We start from the raw sequence: 10,777 nt of genomic DNA on the forward strand, positions 1-10,777 counted from the left end.
TACCTGGCACCACCATATCCAAGTAACAACAACAACAACAACAACAACTTTATTTTCACATATCCTTTTAACTTCGGATATCTTTTCCTTACTAGAGTACATAAAAAATTATACAAATAAATAAATAGATCATAACAAAAATAATAAAGAGGAAGAGCCATGCGAGTTAATATTATATTAAAAAGGTAACCTAGTTCCGTTTTAATATTTTTCCCATACTTTTTGTTCTCGCAGGCTATTATAGAGTCAGAAAGGCAGATGAACGATACACTTAGAAAGATTTACTCGTCATTGAAGGAGGCTCAAGAAGCAGCACAGAATAGATTAACCCGACAGCAGTTTATGGCAGTACTTCAGGGTATTACCGGCTTTGCCTCCGGTATATTTACCAGCATAGTATCCGAAGAACCACAAGGCCCATTTGCCTTCATTAACACAGCTCTCGCTATTGTCGAGTACGACGCAAATAAACCATGCCTTACCGCACTTGAGCCCCTCATGAAGAATGCCGAGAAATGGCTGACTTTTGGGAAATACAGGCCTCTTAGTGATTCCAGCGACCTGAACTTTGACAAAATGAAAGTCTCCTCAGTCCCTGACATTATGAAGGTACCACTGTTTGGTTTGATAATATATTTAGGAATTTTGCCACTTAGTGCAATTTACAATAGGAAGCAATAGTAAAATAACAAAAACGTGATAAACACAATTAAACGAAAAGTAACAAACAGCTAAGAAAATGACTTGTTGGGGGAAAATCTGGCCCAAGGGGTTTATAAGATTGAGATATTCCCCCAGTATTTTAAGCGCATAACACGGGCGGCGTTTGAATCATGAAGAAAGAAAAGGAACAAATAATAAAAATAATAAACATAAAATAAAAAAAAATGACGTTCTACAAAAAAGCTCTTGAGCAATGGTTGAGCTACGCCCAATGTTTACAAGCAAAAAGATGCTGATAAGATCCAAGTGACATAAGCCAGTACACCTCTCATTAAACAACAATTTGTTGTCTATGAGTTTAAATGTGATCTGTGTGATGCAGATTATGTAGGCTACACAGGCCACACCCTTTTTAACGCATTAATCAACATAAGCATTCTGCTATTGGGAAACATTTATGGGACATACACAATCAGACGATTAATGATCAGCGCAAACAATTACCCATTCTAAAGAAATTCCGTGAAATGCTGGATTGTATAATCTACAAAATACTCTTCATCAAAGCAAGAAACCCAAACTGAACGCTCAATCTGACTCTATTGAACAAAACTATTTACCTTATAATTAACACCCTTTGCATGCCACATTTTTATTTTTAATCACATGGAATTAAACTTTCGCCCACTTTTCCCTATATAACTACACGCAAAATCGGACTTGATACAATAGACCTTTTTTCATAAATGGCGGCCAATTTATTATTCTTTTCAAAAGATGTTAATTAGCCTTACAAACCTCATTTTAGAGTAAAATTTCCGTTCAATTTTGCACATACTAACGAGGCTAGTAAGACTAATTTTCATGAAAACACTGTTTATCGGCCGCCATCATGTTTAATTATCATGAAAAAATTGTTTATCGGCCGCCATCTATGAAAAAGGTCTATGGAGTCATCGAAACATCATTCAACACAGCTATCGCTTTTTTTATTTAAAATTGTTTATCGAAAACCCCCGTTGTTAGAGTTATATACAAAAGATACAAAAACCGAAAATCTGGGGTGCGGGGCATCCCCCTTGTCTTCAAATTAACAAAGTTATTTGGCATTTGCGATTTTTCAGTCGCAAACAATTCTGTTAAGGTTATTATTGTAATTATATATTAATTTTATAATTTTTATTATCATCATTCCATTCTTCAAATTGTTCACCCTATCTTCCTCTCTATTTTGTTTGTACAAAGGCCAACCTGGAGATGAAAAAGGCGCGTTTAACGGCTGATTTAGTGTGTCTGCTGGAGGAGGCTTCCAAACCTCGTGATACTGCAGACCTTGAAGCGGAAATCGAGTCCTATTTCGTTTTAGGAGCAGCTCGTATTGATATGATAGGGAAAGTTATAGACCTAGACAACAACATCGGGACACATAACTTTGATATCCCACTCCTAAATAAGACCGAGATCGCAATTACCAAACTTAGTAGCCCACCAGGTAAGAAAGCGAGTCAAGATTTTTTTTCTTTAAAACACTGGACACCTTATTTTCTTATATTTACACAGTACGTATTTCTTAATGCAACAATACCCTGTCAAATTAAGGAAGTAAGTTTTGATCATCTTGGTGAGTCAGTGTAGTCCTGGGAAGGACTGTTTGAGCTGACATTAACTAACGTTTCGACAACCTGAACGAAACTCAAGAGTCAAGTAAATTGTGGAACGTCAGTACAATTTACTTGACTCTGAAGATGTCTTCCACTCGGATTGTCAAAACGTCAGTCAATGTCACCTTAAACAGTCCTTCTCGGGACTACATTCACTCGGATGATCATAACTTACGTACCGTGATGACCAGACTCCTGGGCTCAAACCATTTACAGTTCCTGTCAGAATAAATTGTTCACTTAGCAAAATCTCGGCTGCATTGAATTACCGTGATATTTTAGACACTGAAAAAGGAACGCTGGCTTGCTTATATGCTTATTTCCAACGTTCACAAAAGCAACATTGTTATGAACTCTCTTGACACACGCTTTTCCAGGAACGTTTTTGAAGCGGTTAAAACTCGCAGCACGTGTTTTATCGGGTCTAAAACCACTCGGCTGCGCCTCGTGGTTTTAAATCCCGATAAAACACTACTGCTCATGTTTCAAACATTACATAAGAAAGCTTCTTAGCTTGCATACATGTAAAAGAACAAAAACAAAAACAAAAACAAACAAAAAAGAAAAAATAGAAATAGACGAATGTTCCAACTCAAATGATATAATAAATGTGAGATAGACAGGCCTCGAAACAATATTTTTATTGCCATAAAATTCCCTTTAAACGTTCAAATCAAAGCTTTCCTAATTAATTTATCCCTTTATTCAAATTATTCCACAAGGTGGACTCCCAAGGGGCAGATATGAAAAATCTTCCCGTGCATAATTCCAAAACAGCATGTGTGATATTGATTTGTTTTTTCAGCAAAACGGTTTTCAGAGCAGTTTGGTTGAGCAGCTCCGAGTGACCCGAATTTGCTGCCTTATAAAATGTATCGTCAGAATACGGCAAAACTTGGTCTGGAGCTTTGTTATCGACTGTTTTATGGGTGCTCACGACGGTTTTACGAAATAAGACTAAAAGAGCAAAAAATTGAACGAGTCCCGGAAAACAACGTAGTTGCCATAATTGTGACCGGCGAGAAGCACCTGTTCAGAGTAATATGAAGGAAAAACCTCTTCTCATTTTCCCAATAATACGCATTTTCTTTGAAAACCATCTTCGAGAAAATTGCTAAAAATTTTCGTAAATTCGTATCGATCTCAATAAAAGGATGCTTTTGATAAACTTCAAGCATTCCTTTTTCAGTGTCTAAAATACCTCGGTAATCGAATGCAGCTGAGCGGTCGAAAATTTGAATTGAAAATAGTCGCCCCCTTACGCAAATAAATAGTATCGGGCCACCTTAATCAGCTGCTATTTCTGCTTTGGCTTCCGCCGGCTTTGTTTTGACCTTACAAAGGTCATTTTCTAGATGGCGTCATTTTACTGCAACTACCAGAATCTTTCCGTTCTATGTGGTTTTCGTTCAAAGTAGAGCTGACTTCATTGGGAACAAAATTTAAATTGGGGGGTGGTGGCAGGGGGGGGGGGGGACCAAAAACAATATAAATTCTCGTAGTTGTAGCAATGTGGAAAGGCCATTTACTAGATGGCGTCATTTTACTGCAACTGCCAGAATCTTTCCGTTCTTTGTGGTTTTCGCTCAACCAAGTTAACCCTGCACTGCCAAGTAAACGCTGACAATCTATTTGCTTCCCTGTTTGTGCTTTGAATTATCCAATTATCGGAGCTCTAAAGGCACCAGAAAGTTGACACGGATATAAACAGGATAAGCGCAAGCCAAGATAAGCACATCCTGAGCTATTTTGCTACCAACATAGTTTGCAAAGAGGACAAAATATAGATAAAATCCTATGCACGTCGCTCGCAAGTAAAGCAAAGGACAAGCAAGGTCTGTACACTGTCGTCTAGTTTATTCTTCACCAACTCCTCCTCCAAGTAACTGAGTTTCTTATAAGTTGCGCGGGCGTTTAACCGCGGGAATGTTATATCTCTTTCCTCGACGCAGAAGTCACAGAAAGACTTGCGAAGAATGTTGTTGCAGTTCGTTCCTTTGAAAGAGCTATGCTTAGCGAAGTTTTCTAGTCTTTAAAAAGTTCTTGTACCTTTCTTGTATTATAGATGCTACTATAACCAATCAACTGCGGCAGACTTTCGTGGCAAACTTGCTCGGTACTTACAGAGAGTTAGAACAGTCCTTTATGGAAACCATCTATGAGCTCCACAAAGCCCTTGGTTTTCGCACGCTGTGGCAATTGGACGATGTCATGGGCTCATTCCAACGGATTGCCTCGGAAAGTGCACTGAGCACTGGGCGACTAAATGGTGCAGTGGAACTCACGAAAGTACTTCAACAGATATCCGAAATTGTAACAAAGGCTGAAAGGTGTTTCTCTAAACTGAGATACAGCCAAAGCGTTCATAAATGGAGTTTTGATAACGTCAACCACAAACAGGTAGCCTTTTGTTAAGACTGGTAACGATAAATTAAAGACAAGTCAACCAGTGAAACAAAGATTATGGCCATATTTTACCTTGATAATGATACCCGGGAAACTTTTAGCCAAGGATTTTATGTCAGTACATCGAAGGAAAGGGCAACTTCACTTTCAGAATTGGTGAACTTCACATGGAGAAACATCCCAGTGAAGTGTCATTTGCCTTAGCTATTAAAGGTGATAGGTTCAATTATTACTTTCTATTAATTCCGTATTTTTGTCGAATTTTACAGATGTTCGAAGAAATCAAGAAGGGTTCCACGAGATTCAGTATAGGGTCAGATCAAATTTGCAAGACATGTCACAACGCGCGACTGATCAAAGTAAGAAGGGTGTATCTTTTCCTTTATTAACATACTCGTTCCCAGGGCTTTTCCCTTGTAAACTGACGAAAAGTCCTGGAAACGAGGTTGATTTGTAAATTTTGCCATATAAAAAAATACACATTTTTAAAATTATTTAGAGAAATAGAGGCAAAGAATCCTCTTAGAAGCCATCAGGGCTTGTTAGATGATATGAGGATCACCTTTTTTTCCGTTGACGACTACAACTGTTAATTGGTGAAGAATTAGGCAAGTAAACATATGAAAATAGTTATAGATAAATGACCCGCATCGATGTGTGTAGGTTTCGACGAGAACTATGCGAGTATCTAGCTTGCAAAATTTAACATCTAGGCCTTCAATGCTGAGTTATTTACCTTTAAAAGAAAACGAACACTCATGTAGCAAATTAGAGCTGTATATTTCTTGTCACATTTACTTCATGTTTCATTGAATACAACAAGAATTCATTTAATCATAACAATAATCATTTTCAACAGATGTATATTGAGCTTTTTGGTCCTGAAAGACAACCCGAAAGTGTTTGGGATAAGGTTCGTATTAAAGTTCGTCATCTAGGCAGAGCTTTTTTTCGCGCGGGGGATGGCCAAATCAAGCAATACCATCAACCAATAACGACTTTCAGGGACCTCAAGTTTGATCGTTTTAAAATCAGCGATGAAGACGAGTGTCGTGAACGTAAAGAAGATCCAGACAGATCTGGTAAGTACGTCTTGATGCTGACAATAACACCTGATCACCGACGTCAATACTTTCCAACAGCTTATTAAACCATTCCTTGCAACAATACCTATAAACTTTTGTTGCAACTATATCAAAACTGTAGTTGATGGCTAGAGTGCTGTCCGTTTGGATAAAAGTGAAAGCATGATATCCTAATGCTAAATTTTCTTTATTGAATTTCAGTTGGTAATTTAAACTTTTACTTTGGCTTGAGAGTGTATATTTGAAAAACAGGCTTTTTTAAAGCAGTTCCAGTGAGGCTTAGTATGAATAGGCGATATTCTGCTATTCTACGTTGTCCTAGTGGATACATATAGTGCTGTATTTTGTTCGTCCTCATTTAGTTTAGATCCGGAGGTCCTGGATTCAACTCCTCCTATGCCCCCTTGGATTTGTTTTACGGTAGCCCCGTTTTCAAATTCAAGGGCACACTTTATAAATAGCCAACTGGATTTACTTCCCACCAGCTGGGAATTTGACAAACGCTATGTTCATTTTTATATTTATTTCACTGATTTATAGTGTCCCAAACCAGTTCTACAGTACTAGATACTCCGACACTTAAATAAAGTCACTTTTCAGATACGATTTTAATCAATATCACGTGATTTCATCAGCAGTGCTCTATCTAGCGATTTTCGTTTTCCGAGCTTCGAAGAAATGGTTTTTTTAGTTCGGAGTGGGAAGGGGGAAAGGGATACAAGGCTATGAACAGAAAAAAAATATTTGTATATTATTGTGCGGTATATTCCACAGACCTCACAAACATGAGTAATATCATTTCAGAGGCTCACTACTGCGTTGAAAAGGAGGATACTCGTCTGGAACCAATGTGCAGCCACCCACTGAATGGACCCTCAATTAGTGGTTTGATGTTGGGCAAGGACGAATGTACAAGCCCGTCTGGCTTTTACGAGCTTCAAATACCCGTCGACAAAACGCTGTCGTGTACCCATACTGGAATGCGAGACACCAACTGCAAAGATCTTGACGTAAGTTAAACCTGTTGTTCACTCAGAAGTTTAATGGTTTAAATTATCTTATTAGCTTGTCACAATTATCTTTATGTTATGTTTCTAATCAAGCAGCAGTTTCTGTTGCTGTTTTACAACGTTATTAAACTCAATAGCAATCGATTGTTTCAATTACACTGCAAGTATAGCCTTGAACGTACAAGGGAAACGGAGGAAGGGGGTAGGGGGGGCAGGAGGTGAAAGAAAAAGGAAAGGAGTTTTAGCATCTCACTTCCTTCTTAATTTTTGAGGATTTATCTTAAGCGCTTTTATTATGGGAGAACAAGTTTTTCAGCAGCTGCACAATTTTTCCTCGGCCAAGTTTTGACGAGGGAAATTTTTCCCATAAAATGGGTTTTTACCATGGCAATCAAGTTTTGACTAGCACATTAACCAAAATGTTGAAATGTTTCATGTAATTTTCGCTGTCTAATACGTTTTCTGTAATGTTTTTATTGTTTAAATGTAATTTCGGTCCAATAACCTTCTGGCGATAAAAAAAAATTCCACATGGCAAATCCTATGTGGCGCCTATTCAAATAAATGACGCCTATGACGTCATTATCAACACGTGACCGCCTTTTCTTGGACACAATGGGTATCTACTGAATGATGACAAAATGATGTTAAAATATGTAAAGAAAAAACAACCATTTTGGGGGTTTTTCAACCACCTTTCCTCTTGTATCATGGTGGGGTTTCGAGTAAAATTAGGGACAGACATTCCCTGCTAGGAAAACAGTTGCAGTAATAATAATAATAATAATAATAATAATAATAATAATAATAATAATAATAATAATAATAATAATAATAACAATGAAAATAATAGCTAAAGGCAATGGACATATTTCAATATGTTACGATTTCTACGGGATTTACTTCTTTTGTTTTATTTTCTTGTGCCTCCGTATCAAGTTAAGAATAAAAATGACAAGTAGGTTATTTCCGAAGAATACAGTTAATTCCCTAAATTACATTTGGAGAGATTGAAAACGATATTTCGCACAAACCAAGACAGGAAGCAATGAACTGGATCCGTTGCATATTGATATAATAGTTATTTGAGTTAATGACAGTTTTAAGAGCTTCCGAGTTGATGTATGTTTAATTTTCGGTACGTAAGTTTCTATTGTACCATAAAATTCATTCCTACGAATTTAGTTCATATATCAAAAGTGGCCTTATATGTTTGGGGTCTTTGTCTACAATTGAGTTCATTGCCATTTCCTTTGCTTCTTTCTTCACAGCTGACAAAGTTCACTAAAATGAACGTGTGGGCATACTACATTTACTGGTCACAGCATTACCCTACAAATCCAGACGACCCCATATGCAATATCCAAAAGGATTTTAACAGCGGTCGTCGGAGACATCGAAAAGTAACCCCGTGATGTTCAAGATAACTGAAATGTTAATTTCTTGTTTTGATCCACCTGTTTTAACTCACTGATGTATAAATGCCGTTTATTAGCATGGAGTATATGCGGCTTTTAATTTGTGTAATTTTGGTAGGTTAAATACGCCAAAAAGAACGACTTCTCGCAGAACTGTTAACTGGGAAAATAGAGAGTTTAACGAGGACGGCAACGGTAATGAGAACGTCATTTAAAAATATAACTTCTCGTTTTTGTAACTCTTTCGCAATAATTTAAATTTGTTTAACTTGGAAAATGCTGGCGAACTCTCCAGGAGCTAAATTAGTATGAAGGACGTCAAAGTAAGGAAAAATAAAGAAGATTTTGCGTCATACGCTCCCGTTCTCGAGAAAACCTAAAATTTGGTCATTTCACGTTGTTGTTTTTCAGAGGACGGTAAAGAAATGTACCAAAGTGTAAAACGCACGTGCAGAGCGATTGTTTTTGCTCAGTAAGCCCATTGTTTTGTGGCGTTCTCGTTACCGTTTCCGTCCTCGTTTCTTTAACTCCCTAATGCTGATTTAGCAACAGAACGGGAACGTCAGTTGACAACGGCGCGCGCATCAAGAACGCCCATATATAGTCGAAATAGACTCGCGTCCAGACTATTCCGCGAGCTCTCGCGTCCTCAAATGACGTTCCCGTTCTGTTGCTAAAATTTTAGGCTGATTTAGCAACAGACGACGACGGCAACGGCAACGAAAACGTCACCCGAAAATATATCTTTATTTCATTTGTGCTACGCGCGATTATTTCGACTCGCTCAACGTTTACAAAAATGGCGAACTATCCAGGAACCAAATTGGTGCGAGTGAGGTAGAAGTTAAGAAAGAAAATGAAAGATTCACCGTCGTGAGTACGTTCTCCACAAAACCTTAAATGTGGTCATTTCACGTTGTTATTTTGCAGAGGACGGCAAAGAAATGTACCAAAATGTAAAACGCACGTGCAGAGCAATTATTTTTGCTCCTTAAACCTATTGTTTTGCAGAGCTGTCGTTGCCGTCACCGTTGCTTAAGCCAGTGACACACCTATCGCCACCGATTGATACGGACACACTTGGCGATTTGTTTCGTCGATCGCGGAGATGTGGCAGTTTTGAAAAGTCATGTGATAAAATCGCCCAACCTAAAGGGTTGGCTTTACTGGCGATTCGCAGCAATAACCGTAGAAAATCACGTGGAACGGGCACACTTGGCGAATGCCGACGAATTTAATCGCCATGCCAGATATCGGCAATTTTATACGGCGATCGTGCGTGGCGATCAGCGAAAATCGCAATCGCTGCACCGGGTACACATGGCGATTTTCGCCGATCGCGGCGTTTGTCGTATAAAATCGCTAGGTGTGTCGCCGGCTTAAAGCTCCCTTAATTAAAACGACTACTAGTAAGAGATGCTCTCCTTACAGATTTATTTGTCAAAATTTTAAGACGTGCGCACTATGGAACTGAAAGCATTTTATTTTTCTAAATCGCAAAGCATTCCATACCAAACGGTTGTGTTATCATCAATTGTGAAAAAATAAAAGATAAATTACTTGCCCAAAAGTCATCCAGTGTCTGACTATAATTATCGTCATGAACGGACGCGATGTGACAGTAAGTCTCTTATCGAGTCCTCATGTGGACCTTCGCTAATAAAAATGAATTATGGAAATATTTTACATTAAATGAATAAATAAATTTGGGAGGGACACCATTAAATTTCAAGATGAAATTTTTATTTTTCCTTAAAAATTTGTGTTTATCAAGATGTGCGCGTGTACCTTAATGCTGTAACCCCCCCCCCCCCCCTTCCCCCGTTAATTTTTTACAAGAATACTCTCCCTTTTAAGCCGTTCCTGAATATCGACATAAAAACCACTGTAGTGGGCCATTAGGAAACTTTGCATCGGTCGAAGAGAACAAGGCAAAGTTATTACAGGAGGCAGAATCCTCTGCAACTTCAGCGTCAAACGAATACGTCCACCACGCCAAAACAAACACGTAATCAACCTTGGATTAATAGGCACGACCCCAGAAGTACTTACTTTTTACTTCTACACAAGACATACATCAGTATAATACTCGATCAGCATCTTCTGGTAACTACTATATTAATTATTCTAGGCTCTATCATCATAAAAACTCTTTTTCCATCGTTGGAGCTAAAATTTGGAACAGCATTCCCGAAAGCTATCGAAGACTTCCAAAGTACATATTCAAAAAGAAAATTCAAGCATTACTATTTGTAACTTTAGAAACTCTGGACAGTTATGCTGACATTAGCACTCTTATTTCTGAAATAAAAAAGTCATCTTAATTATGATTCAATCATAAATCATAATATTTTTCTTCACTTTTCATTGCTTTTGACTGTTTTGACAAATAATGTATTCAAAATTGACTTTTTTTAACGTCTTCAATTCGTAATTCGTATATGTATGTCCTTAACACCGCCTAGCTAGATTAGCTCGCTATTTGCAGGCGGTGTTCATTGTAAGTAACTGTTTGAAAAACTTAATAAACTTGA

General features: G+C 37.9%; 1 protein-coding gene across 1 annotated transcript in view; it reads left to right on the top strand.

Moving 5' to 3' along the window:
• The window catches only part of LOC146469885 (uncharacterized), a 34,659-nt gene extending 24,858 nt beyond the window's left edge, over nucleotides 1-9,801 (top strand). The window contains exons 15-21 of the mRNA XM_085122729.1: nucleotides 235-609; nucleotides 1,909-2,155; nucleotides 4,390-4,724; nucleotides 5,000-5,089; nucleotides 5,590-5,812; nucleotides 6,620-6,825; nucleotides 8,097-9,801. Coding sequence (XP_084978855.1) covers nucleotides 235-609; nucleotides 1,909-2,155; nucleotides 4,390-4,724; nucleotides 5,000-5,089; nucleotides 5,590-5,812; nucleotides 6,620-6,825; nucleotides 8,097-8,240 — 1,620 coding nt within the window. The 3' untranslated portion in view covers nucleotides 8,241-9,801. The remainder of the gene's footprint in view (nucleotides 1-234; nucleotides 610-1,908; nucleotides 2,156-4,389; nucleotides 4,725-4,999; nucleotides 5,090-5,589; nucleotides 5,813-6,619; nucleotides 6,826-8,096) is intronic.
• The last annotated feature ends 976 nt before the right edge of the window (nucleotides 9,802-10,777 follow it).

Source organism: Pavona decussata, unplaced genomic scaffold, assembly GCF_977016875.1.
Source record: "Pavona decussata unplaced genomic scaffold, jaPavDecu1.1 SCAFFOLD_115, whole genome shotgun sequence".
NCBI lineage: Eukaryota > Metazoa > Cnidaria > Anthozoa > Scleractinia > Agariciidae > Pavona > Pavona decussata.